General features: G+C 36.7%; 1 protein-coding gene and 1 long non-coding RNA gene across 15 annotated transcripts in view; one reads left to right on the top strand and one right to left on the bottom strand.

The window, feature by feature from the left end:
- Window positions 1-736: 736 nt before the first annotated feature.
- The window catches only part of LOC309666976, a 28,258-nt gene continuing 12,437 nt past the window's right edge, over window positions 737-16,557 (bottom strand). The window contains exons 2-3 of the long non-coding RNA XR_014267441.1: window positions 16,229-16,435; window positions 737-4,761 (exon numbers count right to left, since the gene is read on the bottom strand). This is a non-coding gene — a long non-coding RNA (uncharacterized lncRNA). The remainder of the gene's footprint in view (window positions 4,762-16,228; window positions 16,436-16,557) is intronic.
- TRDN (triadin) overlaps window positions 14,370-16,557 on the top strand; it is a 376,317-nt gene continuing 374,129 nt past the window's right edge. For 7 of the 14 annotated variants that reach the window (XM_082474624.1, XM_082474626.1, XM_082474619.1 and 4 more), the window contains exon 1: window positions 14,383-14,609. In XM_082474624.1, coding sequence (XP_082330750.1) covers window positions 14,588-14,609 — 22 coding nt within the window. In that variant the 5' untranslated portion in view covers window positions 14,383-14,587. Of the gene's footprint in view, window positions 14,610-16,557 lie in introns of all 14 variants that reach the window. The other 7 variants (XM_082474630.1, XM_082474629.1, XM_082474620.1 and 4 more) reach the window with 7 other exon arrangements.

A 16,557-nucleotide genomic window follows, 5' to 3' on the forward strand; every position in this document is an offset into this window, starting at 1 on the left:
TTATAGAAATCTCTTGTGGCAGATATGGTACATGTGCTTGCATTTATATTGGGTATGTGCTTCAGAGTAGAATTAGTAATAATATTGGTTTGCCAAAGTGATTTTATACGTTTTTACCTATTAAACTCACTTGTTCATTCTAATAGTTTATCTGCAGATTATTGTATATTTTCTATGTGCACAATCATGTCAGTGATGATTAATGACAGCTATATTTCTTCCTTTCAAATCTTTTAACATTTTGTTATTTATTTCCTTATTATTTATGATACGCTCCAGTACAATATTAAATAGAAATGTATGTGTTTTATTCCCACTTTTGCAAGGAAAACTTTCAACATTTCACAGTTAGATGAGTTGGTTGCTGTAGGTTTTGTGTAATGGTCATTTGTTAGATTAAAGAAGATTCTTAATATTATAAACTCCCACACATACATCAAAGAATATTGTATTACATAAAATAATTTTTCTATATTTATTGAGATGGTCATATACTTTTTCTCCTTTATTTGGTTATAAATTATATCAATGATTTTCAAATGTTAAACCAAATTTATATTCCTGGAGTCAATCCAAATGGGATATGGATGTATTATCCTTTTATATATTGTGGGATTGTTTATTAATTTTTGTTTAGAATTTTTGCATCTATATTTATAAAGAAATTGGCTAACTTGTAATTTTTCTTTCTTGTAATGTTCATGTCTGGTTTGATATCATGGTTATCATGAAATTTTTTATACATAAAAATCACCTGTTAGTCTCAGCTGATGCATCTTTCAAGGTAAACTTTCTAGTCTTCTCTTGCTATATTTAAAACTATTTTTCCATTTTTATCTCTGGTTTTACTGATGTGCCTGAGAGTGGTTTATTTACTTTTTTTTCAGGAAATAACTTTTTATTTTATATTGAAGTATAGTTGATTAACAATGTTGTGTTAGTTTCAGGTGTACAGCAAAGTGATTCAGTTACATATACATGTAACTATTCTTTTTCAAATTCTTTTCCCATTTAGGTAGTTACATAATATTGAGCAGAGTTCCCTGTGCTATACAGTAGGTCCTGTTACTTAGCCATTAAAGAGAGTGGTTTATTTGCATTCATTCTGCCTGAGGTTCTTCAAGCTTCTTGAATTTATGGCTTGATGACATTCTTCAAGTTTGGAAAGTTATCATTCATTATCTCTTATATTATTATCTGTCTTTTGAGAATTCCATTTGTACACCTGATAGACATTCTCTCAATCATCATAGTCTTATACACCATCATTTATGTTTTCCAGTCTTTTCTCCAGACTTCAGCCTTTGGCTGTGCCTAATCTGCTCTAAAACCTATCAAATGAGTCCTTAGTTTCAGTTACTGTGTTTTTTCAGTTCTCTGATTTCCATTTTTATAGTTATTTGTTCTCTTTCAAAATTCTCCATCTTGTCTTTTATCTCCTTGAACATAGTAATCACAATTATCTTAAAGTCAATATCTGATATCTCTAATATCAGAGGTTTTGTAGACTTTTACTGATGCCTGTTGTTTCTGCTTCTGCTGGTTTGTGCTGTGTTCTTTTTACCTGGATATTTTTAACTGTGTCTTCCAACTATCTTTGCAAACACTTGGTAGAAATAATCTATGCCCTAGGATATTACTTTCTTCCAGAAAGGATTTATTACTTATTATTACTTTCGCCAGGTATCTTGGGGAAATAGCTTTTCAGAATTATCTTAATGTAATTTTTAGATTTAATATTATGTGAGGCTGAGCTGCAGTCCCTGTGGAAGACTATTTTGGATTCACCCTTTGGTGAATTTTGGATTCACAGGTACTGCCTTTCAGTGAGGGGTGTTCATCAAGTCTATTTTCTTTCGTGAGAGCCTGTGCTCCAAATCTCCATTTTCCTAGTGCCTGAAGACTGTCAAAAGTGGAGCTCAGCCTAAGCTTCAGTTACCCCTTCTGAAATAACAAATAACCTCAAGGAAAGAGAAGCTCATACGCTGAGCCTCTATCCTCACTGTATTATACCAATCTTCATTGTTTTATTAGTTCTAAAATATAAGCTTTTAAAAATACTTTGTCCAGCTTTTCTTGTTGTCTTGGTGGGAGAATTGGTACAAATTACCTCATCTGACATTACTAGAAGTGGAATTACTTTTCATATATAAACCCATTATAACAGATAAGGAAGAAAACCACTGAAACTGAATGCAATTTCTTGAGGCATGTTTGTTTAACAGTAATATTCTAATTCAATTAAGGAAGCCTTTTGACAAACATAAAACCATTCAAAATAATCCAAGCTTAAAAGGTTCAAGTAAATATTGGGAAAGAGATGTCATTTTATATTTTTAACCCAAGTTCATTTTCAGTTCTATTTCAATCCTTATGTTATTTCCATTATTACTCATATCAAGGCCCTGGCACTATGATAGGTATTAGAGATACAATATGACTATGTGAGCAAGATAGACAGAGCCCTTGCTCTAATGAACCTTAGAGCAAAGTGGAGAAGACACCTGGGATAAAATGAGGTAATCTCTGAAAAGCTCTCAGCACAGTTCTTGCTGCATAATACATGTTCAAATACTATTTCTATTAATACACACAGTCTTTTCCCAACAGCCTGCATTTCCTAGGCCTCTGTGGGCATCTCCTACTGGGTGGAATTTTTGGGGTAAGCAATGGTGTGCAAATAGATGAGGCAGTGGGGGCTTTATAGATAGTCCTGTTTTCTTGAGGAAGCTTACTGGGACATAAAATGATGGTAATGACAAGAAAAGGGATAGTAAAAGCATGCATTTTGGAGTAAGGAGGAGAAAACTTTTGGAAAAAATAATGAGAAGTAAGAAGGACACCCAAAACCCCTCCAGGCCTTGAGGTCCAAGAGAAAATCCTGCCCCTACTTGACAGACTGTGTGAGAAGAGGTGTCTTCAAAGGAAAACCAATCCTTGGGAAAGCACAAAGGTAAGGGGAATACAGAGAAGAGGTTGAGGGTTTTGCTAAGGAGAGACTACAATTTTAAGATGGTATGATGGCACCATTAGTGTGTTATTTTCAAGGAAAATGGAAACAACAGATGAGTCCTTCTTCCCTTCCAAAGTATGCGAGATATTCTGGACCAGGGACAAACTACGTTACTTATTTTCATTTTAAGGAGATTATTCTCTTCCCATCATTATACATTGAGTATAGATTATTTAAATTTATTATTTAACGTTAGACTCATAATTATTAAAAACATATATAGACCAGGTTAAGATATTTCTCATCACCCGGAGATGAATCCAGTGACATGCTTTTTTTTTAAAGGTGATGATCCACTTATTTATGTATTTATTTATTTATGGCTGTGTTGGGTCTTCGTCTCTGTGCGAGGGCTTTCTCTAGTTATGGCAAGTGGGGGCCACTCTTCATCATGGTACACAGTCTGAGGAGGATTCCCGGATGTGACATTCTGGGAAGGCTCATGTCTTCTGAAGTCAGTAATGCAGCCAAGATCCAGAGGACCCACTTCACTTCAGCAACTGCTGAGACAGTCCTAAATAACCCTCAACACCCAGGCTGCTGAGGACTTTTAGAACTTTTCGATCATTTTCATCAGCAAAAGGAAAAACAGCAGAGCTAACAGTAGGAATATCCAGGGGATCCTCTATCATCCTTAAGAACTTGGCTTGAGTTTTCTTAGGTCAGTTATTGTGTAACCTTGTCAGTCATGCATTTTTGGAAGCAGCTATAGCATGACTTTTACAGAATGACAGATGCAGAATGGGTTCAGAAAGCATCATTGAGAGCTCAATTTTGTTGGCCGAGAAACTGTTGGATATTCCTAGCAGATAGTGGGCAAATTCCGTAGTAGATGAGGTGGGAGTGTCAATTAGCCTGCTGTGATTTTAGGAGTATTTGTCTACTAACATCTGCATCTGTAGCTATCCAGTTTTGCTCTGTTTCCCTACCTCCAAAGTGGTAAAATAATGCTGACAAGACAAACTTTATTCGACTTATTTTGAGATGTTATACAAAAAAATTAATTTTGGTATATGTATTAGTCTGTGTGGGCTGCCATAACAAAACCCAGAAGGTGTGGCTTAAACAACAGAATTTATTTCTCACCATTCTAGAGGCTGGAAAGTCCAGGATCAATGTGCCAACTGACCTGGTTCCTGGTGAGTGTTCTCTTCCTGATTTGCAAATACCTCGTCACACTGTGTCCTCAGTGGTGGAGAGAGAGCTCTGGTGTATCTTTCTCTTCCTATAAGGGCACTAACCCTTTCAGACTAGGGCCCCACCCCTATGATCTCATTTAACTTGTATCACCTCCTCAGGGGCCCTACTGTTACCGAACCAGATTTGTTTGCCTGACACACAGCAAGCCAAATGCTGAGACACTGAGGTTTACAGCAGAGAAAGGGTTTATTCATGAGGTTGGCAAGTGAGGAGAGGGGAGAACTAATATCAGATCTGCTTCCCTGATTGTGAGGGGCTTGAGATATTTATGGGATAAAGAAGCAGGGTGGGCTTAGGTGTGGGGAAAGGTGAATGGAAGTAGGGAAAAGGTGAAGTCATTGGTGTTCTGTGCAGGCATATCTGAGTTAAATGCTTCTTCATGGGATGCATGTTCAAAAACGGAGGCTCTTTTGCATGATCTGCGAGGGTAAGGTTTTTGGCCCTCTGGCATCTAAAAGGTCATTTATCAGACACAGGCCCTGTTTTAGGGTTGGTGGTCCCAAACAGTCTTAGCTGGCTTGAACTGGACAGGGATCAACTCCAAATTCCTGGAAAACAACATAAGCCTCCCATTACAATAGTGACTCTTTTGTCAGAGACATTATCTATAGGGGTTGTTAAGGAGTCAAAAAAATAAGGTGAACTTGGTCAGTGAAGGCAAGTTACAAGTGGAGGGTTTTTTTTGTTTGTTTGTTTTGCTTTTTAAAATTTTTTATTATTATTATTTTAATTAATTTATTTATTTAATTTTGGCTGTGTTGGGTCTTCGTTTCTGTGCGAGGGCTTTCTCTAGTTGCGGCAAGTGGGGGCCACTCTTTATCGTGGTGCTCAGGCCTCTCACTATCGCGGCCTCTCCCATTGCGGAGCACAGGCTCCAGACGCGCAGGCTCAGTAGTTGTGGCTCACGGGCCCAGTTGCTTCGCGGCATGTGGGATCTTCCCGGACCAGGGCTCGAACCCGTGCCCCCTGCATTGGCAGGCGGATTCTCAACCACTGCACACCAGGGAAGCCCCACATGCTTTTTTTTGTTTAGAGAAAGGGGTGGGTGTATTTTTACTTGTACATGGGATAGTTGTATTGGTATACATATCTGGGAAGAAGTATGTATGACTGCGTGTGTGTGTGTGTGTGTGTGTGTGTGTGTGTGTGTATTTGCAGTCAGAGTCACAATCAAGAGGAGACATTTATTTTGGTTAGCTTAGTATTCCTCGCTGTCTTCTGACATAGCCTCCTCCTCCTCGGGCAGCTGCTCCTCTCTGTCCCCTCCCCTCCCATATCCTGGAGGTTTCTGATGAGGCTGCCAATTAGTGTACTAAGCCACTCCAACCACAAAAGATTGCTTTGGGGCAATCAAAGTGTCTCATTCTCCTGGTCACAAAGATTAATTGAGGATGTGATTAAACCAGACCAATAAGAGCCTTTCCCTATAATATTTATATGCACACATTGGGAAAAGACAACTATCTCTCTTCTGGGGTCATAATCTTGATTGACCTGAGTGAAGTGGGGACTATTTGCAGCCATGCCCATGTGGAAAATGCCCATTTGATCACATGGGAATGAAGTAAATATGTATTTAACAACAGAACTGAAAACTGGAGAAAGTATTGGTGATACTGTTACATTCCTGGATTCAAAGATATGTAAGACCATCCACCTCTTTTTTAGGATTCGGAATAGACAGAGGAAATTAGGATTTATGGTAAATGGGGTTCTAGTTCAAATCCCAAAAGACTAGATATGGAAAAAAACCTGGATAAGGAATAATGTAGGTAGCTCTGGGCTGAGAGGGCAACTGGATCCTAGTTCAGGTTTTCAGTAATAAAATATGTGAATGTAAACAAGTTATTTAGTCTTTCCAACACTCAGTTCTCTCCTCTGTAAAATGATAAAATTAGCTTCAACTATTTCTAAGATCCTTAAAACTACAAACTTGCATGTCCTAGACACCACTAAACTAATCACACTTTGAAATAAGTGCCCTGCCTGTGAATAGCTGCTTAATAATTTTTTTCTTACAATAACATTTTTTTCTTTTCCATTCCTTTGCTTTTAAGCTTTCTGTTAAAAATAAAAAGTATGATGCTACTAGATTAATCCAGTGGAATGTAAATGCAATCAGTGACTAAATCAAACGTGTCTGTAGTCCACATTTCCAAAGCAAAAACAAAATTATATATCCTTCTAATTTGAACCAGCTGAAGTAACTGCTGATTTTTATAGTTCCAATGAAATAGTGAATTGTCAGAATTGATTGTCTCTGCAGATTATAATGCTGAACACTTATGTACAGCAGCTCCTAAACCAAATTTAGAGGTTCTTGAAGTTTGGCATTGGAAATGCCCCTGTTTGTCCTTCCAGTGGGGTCTCAACCCTCTCAGTCCATCCCTCTGAATCCCTTGCCATGCTCATGGCATGGCTATTAAGTTCATAAGCGGGGCCAACTAGGATAAACTCTAGTGGTTACATGGAATGCTGTATTGGAGAGGGTTACAAGACTGTATCCAGGCTTGTGGGAAAAGATGCTCTGATAAATAAGCAGTGCTGCAAAATGGCACAATTGTCAAAAAATGTGGCTTTTCTGACCATGATGGATATGTGTCTTCCAATTGCTAACTCAATTTTGTATTCCAAATGTTATTTGCCTTTTAATAGAAAACTTTAAATTCAATTTTAAATGATAGGACTGAACCTTTGATTTGTATATAACAGGCTTCCCTACCGGGTGATACATTTTGGGACCAGGATACTTTCTATGTTATTCTTTATATCCAGCCATATATTCAACTTACTGACTATGCCAAGACAGCATGAATTTATACCCCTGGTGTCTTTCACAACTCCAATTTGTTCCCAGCATGAAATACCACTTACATTGGTTTGAAATTCTATTCTAAACTTAGAGCCCACGATTTCTGTGTGGGGTGTAAAGTTGACAAAACACATACTTTTTTCCTAATGCAAATCCTACATGAGTTGGTTTTCAGGTAGTCAGGCTGACACTGGTGGGCGTGTGTAAGACAGAAAATAACTCCTGTTAAATAAAAGGGTATGGAGTGAAGAAAGAGGAACGTATCTATTTTGTTAAATGGAATTTTTAGAGACACAGAGCAAATGTGTTCTGTTTTGTTTTGAAGGAGATTAAGAATAAAAATAAAATATTTAAAATGAGAGCGAATGCACGTTAGGAGGTCAAGGAAAGCTGACAATCTGCTATTTGTGACAACATTTAATAATATTCAGATTAATTATAATATTGGAAATGGAAAACTCTGACTTCAAATGAATAATGAATAGCAAAACCAGACACGGCTCTGAGGTGAAATGTGATTTTCATGAGGATGGGAACATTTAACATTTATACAGCAGTTCATATTCTCAAAGTCATATATCAGTGACAACTGTAAAATACATCTTTAATTTGAATTGATGAAATACTCTGCAGGGGCACATTTGGATGGTAGTACTCTCCCTTCCCCAAATAAAAAGAGAAGAGATTTGGATAAACAAATGCTTAAAAACTGCTTATCAAAATGGAAGTCAAATGCCCTGATATACAATCTTTTGAAATGATTTAATTCTTGGTAGGTATGTCTTTGTAATTCATTCACATGAATATTCATAGTATGTCACAACTCTTCATGTATTTAGCAGTTAAGGGTAATACACATTCTGAATGCAAAAAGATAGATTTATAAACATGTACTGTAATCCTTAGACACTACTTAAAATAAAAGCCTTTTCAATCATGTATTTTCTCCCAAACTGTCATCTCTGTACTGCTCTTCCCATATCCTTGCTTTGGCTTAACTGTAGCTAAAATTTTCCTTAAAGGCCACACTTGCCCAGAGATTTCAGTCCAACTACCTACCTCTCTAATCCAATGCTCAACTATTAACATGGCTCTGGAGAACTCAAAAATAGTCCTGTGGTGGAGATCCAATCCAAGGAATAGGGTTTTAGAAGGATGTCATGGCCAGCCCCAGTTCTACCCCCTTGCAGTTAGGTGTGACCAAGAATTAAGTTCTCACCATGGAGTAGAAGCAGCAGTGCCCCATGCTACTTCCAGCCTTGACCCATATAGCCTTGCAAGCCTTTTCTCTCATTGCCCGCTGGAGTACCAAGAACCAGAACAATTATGGAAGCCACATAAAGGTGACAGAGCTGCCATTATAGATGCCCACTAACCTGGAACTGTTAACCTGAGAGGGATACGTTTTTATTTTTATTTTAGAGGAGGTGTATTTGGAACTCTTTTTGTTTTTCCCTCTTTGATTACACTAATATAAACAGATTTGTTACTACAAACTTATGGTCTATAAACCTCGCTGGCCTCTCAGTAGAACGCTGCACTTCTTTTTTTTTTTTTTTTAACATCTTTATTGGAGTATAATTGCTTTACAGTGGTGTGTTAGTTTCTGCTTTATAACAAAGTGAATCAGTTATACATATACATATGTTCCCATATCTCTTCCCTCTTGCATCTCCCTCCCTCCCACCCTCCCTATCCCACCCCTCTAGGTGGTCACAAAGCACCGAGCTGATCTCCCTGTGCTATACGGCTGCTTCCCACTAGCTCTCTATTTTACGTTTGGTAGTGTATATGTGTCCATGCCACTCTGCACTTCTTAAGAAGCTGCCTCTCTCTTTACTTCTGCAGCTTTCTGAAACCTTTAGAACTTTCTTCAAGATGTCATTCTAACCTCTAACCCTTTGTTTCTCAGCAGATGACATTGGCTCACAGAGAAAATAATGCCATCAGGCATGAATTCCTTTCATTTTTCCCCTTTCATAAGTCAAAAATTATCCGTATTTGTCCCATTTTAATTATTTTTACTTTACCAAGAATTTTATTTCTTTTCAAAAGTACTGTCCACATGAGCTCTAACTTTACCCTTCCATTTGCTTGAAGATTTTTCTGTATTCCTTATCTTTCCTCTCTCCTAGATCATTAATCACTCCTCCCTCATTCTTATATTCCTTCCTTTAAAGGAAAATATGATTGAAGCTTTTTGATCTTAAAATAAATCTCCTACTGTACCTAGTGTCCCCCTCTAATTCCTAATCCATCTCACTCCTTTACTTTTTATATAAGCTTCTGTGAAGTATATTCCAGATTCTCTCTTCATTTTATGATCTCTCATTTGCCCCACATTCTGTAATCTGGCTGCTATTTCTAAGGCTCGTTTGAAATTGTCTTAAGGAAGCTGTAATCATCACTGTTGTTGACCAGTATTTCTAAAAGGTAAATTTGATTATTTCATGTTCTTGCTTAAATACTTCAGTGTCATACTAAATTAGAGTTAAGTCCAAAAATCTTAGTGTGGCTTATAAGACACTTAAGTATCTGGCTCTTTTTTATTCTCTTGTTTTTTCTTGCGGAGCTCCCTCCTAAGTACCCTGTGAAGGGATTACTGAAGTATTTAAAGTTCATTATGTTTAAACCTTTATAATATTTTTGGAGTTGTTCCCTCTTCTTGGAAAGTATTGATATGTCCTCAACTGATCATTTATTTAAATAATTTCTTACACTTTAAGACCCAATTCTAGTATTTCTTACTCTTAAAGCCTTTCCTGTTGCATTAAAACTCCTTTTGTGTCATCCAATGCATAGTGTTTACTGTACTTAGAACTTACCAGGCTGCATTATAATTTTTGGTATACCTTTTTTACTCTCCTACTAGACTGTGAGTTCCTTGAGGACAAAACCTTGTCTTGCTTATCTTTATATCACTAGAACCTAGCCTAGTGCTGAGGACAGAGTAAAGAGTGTGTGTGTGTGTGTGTGTGTGTGTGTAGAGAGAGAGAGTGCACAATGGAATTAATGAGTATGTTATTTCCTTACTTATAAGTAAGCTCACAAAGTTAGTGACTCTAGTTGGTATTCAGTTGTGATATACTGGTATAACAGATTATATCATTGATAATGCAAAACATCAAAATGTAAAGAACAAGATGATGATATTGTGAATTTTTTCAAAATTAGCAAATAGAAATATGCATTTATATTATTTTTAGAGAAAAATTTGTATCTAAGAACTGATCAGCAAATAATTTACCTTTTATAAGAAAAGTATTGATGCTTTTATAAGAAAACAAAAAAAACATAAATCACAAATTGCTTTTGAATAGCAACCAGGACCACAGAGTGAAGGTCATGTGTGATAGACAGACTACAGAGCAGAGAGCAGTAATCTGAGTTATGGACTCCACAGGGGCCACCTACTACAGGATATTGTCAGTCCTCATAAAGAGGACAGTGGTAGTGGACAGAAGCCAGCTCTCAGAGAAAGGAGTCTTTAAGAATAAAGGAGCATCCATGCCTTTCCTAATTGAAGACTGGATTGACGTAGGCAAATTTCTGAGAGAAATGTTTGACAAAGTCAAATGTGTGTGAAGCCTGATATTGGAGACTCAGCTATTCGTGAGTCAGAGTTAAAGACAGGAAAGTTTTTAATTGCACTGGAAGGCCTTCTGTCATTTGAAACGAGCTGGATTACACAGTTTCTAAATAATCAGTTGGTAAAGCCAAACCTATGGAATGACTTTCAGCCTTTGGTTAAAGAAACGAGCACAGGCGAGTTAGAGAAAGTAATGAGGACAGAATGAGATTTTCCATGACACAAATGGAACACAAAACAATTTAAAATAAAGTGAACAGCAACGCTGAGATGAAGTAAGATTAATGAACTAATAGTTCAATTGAGGCTTTTCTTGTGATTCTGAAGACTGTTTATCAAGTGAGCTTCAGAGGAATTTCTAGGTCATGTGATGGGATTTCAAGGTCAGATGAAAGTAAATACAATCCAATGGTCCCTAAGTTCATTTTCAATGTTCCTAGTTTCTTCTATATTTGTTCATTCTAAAGTTTAATAAGCCAGTATTTATTCTTTCCATACGTAGTTTGTTTTTGCTGTTTTTCTTCGCCTACAAAGCTAAAGAAAGGATTTCTCTTTTCTATATTTCCCCTGTAAGCTACTTCAACCAAGGCAGTGTAACAGTAGCTTACATTTGTTAGCTCATGTATAAAACTTTCTTATATTATGACACTCTGTCCCCTACTCCCCCCTTTTTTCCCAAAAGCATTCTAGTTGCTTATTTATTTTTGTCTTCTGTTAAAATGAACCTGAAAACTTAGGCACACATAAAAGTTACACCTGTCATTATTTTAAGATCCAAGGAATGAGCACTTTCTATCCTAATTAAATACCCATAAATTTACTCTCACTCAGTTTAAACATATAATATTATACACATTTCTTACTGTTTTATTTCTATTTAACACCAGTTTAGGTATAGGCTTTTCAAGTATAAGCTGTTCATGTCTGTAAATTAATAAACAGAAGATCTTGAGAAGTAACCCTAAAACTTCGCTTTCTTTCAAAAATCCCTAGTCCTTGAGCAATAGGTGACTGATGATAAATAGCTATTTACCTCTATTTATATCTCTCTTCACTGCTCTATAAAACACACAAATTGGCACTGAACAAAACAATGTAGTATGGTCTTAAAATAATTAAATTTTTTTTAAATTTTGTTTTATTTTATGATTTTTTTTTGGTGGAAACCAAAAATCATCAAAAAACTTCTCTCCTTGCCTCCTGAATCATTTTACATTCTGAAATTCAGTTTGGATGAAAATATCTTGTTCATAGTCAAATACAGAATATGTCTTACTGATTGTTAGTTTATGATTATAGTTGACAGAGCAGCCAGATTTTTTTTTAAATGCTCTAAGAATGAATGTTTTTGGCTGCTAACTTGAATATTTAGAATATCTAGTGAAAATCACAAGGCGTAATGATCAGTATCATCAGGTTGGAGAAGCGGCTTGGACAAAATGAAACATTTTCTAGGAGAACAAGCTTTCATGGTTTGCCATTGACTTATAAAGACCAGGCCAGTTAATAATGCATACAGGAACAAGTGTCCCTATATGCAAAACCAGGATAAGCCTATCTGTGCTGATCCTACAGCAATGGAAAATGTGAAAATACATCAGAAGCTATCACTGAGAAGAGAAAACCACCACTTTTAGGTCACGTTGAAAGATTCCAGTGAACTGGTGTCCCTTTAAAGTGAATACCTGTTTAAAATGAAGAAGACCAAAAAAAATGAAGAAAGGCAAATGTATTATTTGTACTATTTTGTTCTTTGTCCTGAAGAATGAGATGTGTAGCCTTAGAAGAATGTCAGTTGCTTCGCTTTGGAAGGCTTCTCAGAGTTCCCTTTGAAACGCAAAGACATTTTATGAATTGGATTTCAAATAATTTGAAAGAGTTCTAGTAACTTTTCAAAATGAGAAATATACTGATTTCTTAATGTCTAAGAAAATTCATAAACTCATCCAATAAATGGGTTAAAAAGCTTGTTATCCTATAAACATGTTTAGCTAGAATATTTTTACTCTTCGTTTTCCTTCTAGTACGTATGACATGAAATTAGTGATTGGGAATTTAAGAGTAACATCAATCACTGGTCTTGCTCTCTAGTCTTGTTTCAACTTTTTCGTGTGAGTTCTTAATGAGTTACATAAGGAATTACTATTTCATCAGTTAACTACAGTGAAAGACTATGAAAGTGACTGCCAAATGGAGATTCAAAGCACAATGTTTTCTTCAAATTGGAAGCACTGTGGTGATATTGAATGGAGACGCCTTCGGGGGCAAAGTGAGGAGAGCTCTGCTTTTGGGAGCTCCTCTTCCCCACCTTAAAAAGTAGGCACCAACCCAGGGCTCCAGGGGGATGCTACTAGGAGTTTGCATCTTTCCATCCATTGGTGGACCTAATTTGTTGTGGTCCTCCCTTTGCCTACAAATGTCATTGTCTGCAACAAAGTCTCACTTCTCTGGAAAGTTATCAGATTTGTAGTCAAAAGCCCCAAGCCCAGCCCTAGGTGTAGAATCTTGTATAAATCATGAGAGTTACCTGGAATTATTTCCTCTTTTGTGAATTAAGATTGCTTACTTCCTAACCCATTTATTCAGCTGGTATATGAGCACTTTCTATTGTAGGAATTGGGGCAGCAAATACAGAGCTGCCAACACGGAGGCAAAGGAAATAGCTGTTGTAGCACTCTTCTGTGTCTCAAATATTAAAACAACATGTGTGACTTTGTTTTCTGATCTCTGAAGTACCATGCAAATTCAAGAGGTTCTGACAATAAAAGCCAGCGAGTTAAGGCTAAAAGTTTAAACCACAAACATTTGTTAGGTTGAATATGAGAATAAAATAAAAGGTAAGTGTAGTCAACCCCTGATTATTCACAGATTGGCTAGAGTGTGTGATTATCAATGCCCTTTGATTCTCCTCCTTCTAACTGCCAGCTATTGAATATTTCTCTGCTCATTAACACCTGTCTAGTAGTGGGAAGGTGAAATGCTAATCAGCCAATTTGGCTAATTGTTAGCTGCTATGATCCTTTTTATTTTATTTTTTTGAAGTTGAAATAGAGAAAAGTTGAAATCTTTTACTAAAATATGAGCTGTAGGCTTCTAAACTTTATGTCACCTTCCCTTTCTTTTACTTCATAGATAAATTCAGGTACTTCGTTTTCGTGAAAGTATTAAAAAGAATGAAGAATCTAGTAATTCATCAGTTCTCAAGTGTCAATATAACTTCACATTACATATTTCTTATTAGCCAGTGTGTGGACAATCTTAATCTCCTACAGGAAAGCCTTAGGATTTAATAGTTGGAACTTTAAGTGTAGCCCAGTATAAATAACTGCACTTGCCAAACGGATTTAGACCAATAGGGAATCAACTTGGAGAAAATGACAAGACTACCCTCCCCTTTGCCTTGGGTAGACATTACAGGATCCTCCCCACACCAAATAAGGGGATGAGGAATGTTCTGAGCTTTAAGGGCACTAAGAATAAATCTGAGCTATCACGGATAAGATTACTTTCAACTCTTTATTTCATGTTTTCTGACATAGACCCCCAAATCTGTAATTATCTTAGGGAAACCGTAGGGGCTTAGACGGTACTTTCTGGTTCCTTTGCCTTTTCTTGGCCTATCTCTCTTTGGGGCTGGAGAGCTGGTGTGTGTGTGTTTCCCTTAGAGTGCCAAAAAAAAAAAAAGTGCTGAAGAGTCCTAGGGAGATGAAGCTATTTTTGTTCGAAGCTGATACTTCTGCCTGAGCCACAAGTGCTGCTTGGAAAGGGCTCAGGTTGTTTCCAGGGGGTAGGACTCTGCAGAGAAGAGAAAAAGTTCAACAGGACAACAAAGGAGCAGCAGAAACAGCCAGGAAAAGGAAGAGCCCTCACGCTTTCACACAGAGCCCCCTTTCAGAGTTCTCCAAACCTAAATTATTCTGCAAAGGGCCACTTGACCGGAATTTTTGCCTGCCTTTTCCTTTCTCCAACCACCATGACTGAGATCACGGCTGAAGGTATTGCTAGCATTTTCCAATAGTATCAACTAGGAAAACAAAAAAGAAAAAGGTGGAAATTGACAGTCCCATTGATGGTCAATGTGTCCTCTTAAAATGTTGCTTTTAGATAGTTATCTTGATGGATGTTTCTATATGGGATGAGAGAAGTGGGTTTGGGAGCTGAGAGGCTGGCAGATGTGTGTGTTGGGGAGTGAAAAGAAGTTTCTCTGAAATTTTGCATGTGGAAACTGCTATTTGCGATGCCAAAGGCCCCACTAGTTAACAGTTGTCACCCACACCTCTATAAATAGCTATGGTCATGCAACGTTAGGGCTGATATCTTACCTAGCAAAAATTACAAGGTTTGCATGCAAGGCTGGAGACCACGATGAACTTAAAATGTTGCATTTAATGTTTAAACTTAGGGAACTGATTTTGAGCATTTTGCTTTATGACATATCAAATTGGAGATCTTAAATTTGTTTTCCTTTCTAACTCGAGTGTATAAATATGCACACATACACATATAAGATTTATATACCTACAAATTTTGTATGTATGTTGGTGGGTATTCAGAGACAAGGTTTGGAATTGCACAAAATCACTTTAAATCAGTATGGTTTTAAAAATAGAGTAATTAAGCTTTTGATTCTGATTCTTTTCATGCCCTCATGTCTTTTACCTCTACATGATGAATCTATATTAAATATTTTCTGTTTTCATGCTTATTCTGAAAAGGTATATGCTTTTCTGTTTTAAAGCTTATTCTGAAAAGGTATGTGCCACACCTTAAAACATTTTTATTATTCGACCATGATAGCAATCATTTCGCCCAAATATAATATATGCAAAATATATGTACATATGTAATTATATATATATTTTTTGCTATCTTTAAGACAACTAAAGCATTTTGAATACAGGCACAGTCCGGTTCTAGCTGGGGTAAAAATTTGGGAGGTGGATCTAAAATTTGCTTCTGACAGCTGTAAGCAAATCAGACAGGTGGTGCTCTCCACAGCTTCCAAGTCTAATGCCGAGCTGGTTTGTTTTTAATCAGACAACTGAAAAAAGAGAATGTGTGGTTTTGGCTCTTTGGGTAGACATTAGTATGGGCACATGGTCATTTCAGAGTTTAAGATTTTCCGTCACTACTTACAAGGAGAATTGTCTTACTTGCATCTTCCACTAAGAAATTTAGTCTAGTACCCAAAATTAATAGAAATAATTACTGAGAGATTTCTATGTATCAGGTATTTTGCTCAGGACTTTATGTGTATGTACTTATTTAAACCTCACAGAATTCAATTAAGTTAGCATTATTATCTCCATTTTGCAAAAATAGAAACTGTAACTCTGATATTTGGAGACTTGCTCAAAACCACAGCATTGCCAAGATTAGAAGCCAGCTCCCTTAAATCTAGTTTGTGTTTTTTCATTTCTCTAAGAGGATATCAGGTTTCCTCTTTACCAATTTTAGTTCAGAATTTGCTAACTAAATATAAATAACATTTTTTCTTATTCCTTAGATATTCTGCATCATGTGACCTTTAGATGGTCTTAAAGACAGCTATCTATAAAAATGTCTGACTTAGCCCTGCACAAGTTATTAAGATACCTGTGAATATGTTCCCTACCTCTGCATGGGGCGTGAACTGCCAGCTGATTCGGGTCACTTGGCCAAAACATTTTTCACTTGCCTGTGGGTTATGCTCTGTAGACCTTCGCACTTGATTCATAAATGTTTTTACAGGAAAATTCCAGATTATGGAATAGAATTTATGTTTCTGTCTTCTCCCCATGGAGAGTTTAAAGGGTGCTTGGAAGACCTCTTGTTGTCACTTCTAAAAAAAAATCATTGAATTAGTAATGAATTAAAAATGTAAAAATGCCATCTAGTTCCTAGGTGATGGGCATTTCCTACTCCCTGGCCTTAACAGTTCATAGGATCTATGTCATCTGAACA

The sequence above is a fragment of the Balaenoptera physalus genome, assembly GCF_965194825.1.
Source record: "Balaenoptera physalus genome assembly, chromosome: 9".
In the NCBI taxonomy this organism is placed as follows: domain Eukaryota; kingdom Metazoa; phylum Chordata; class Mammalia; order Artiodactyla; family Balaenopteridae; genus Balaenoptera; species Balaenoptera physalus.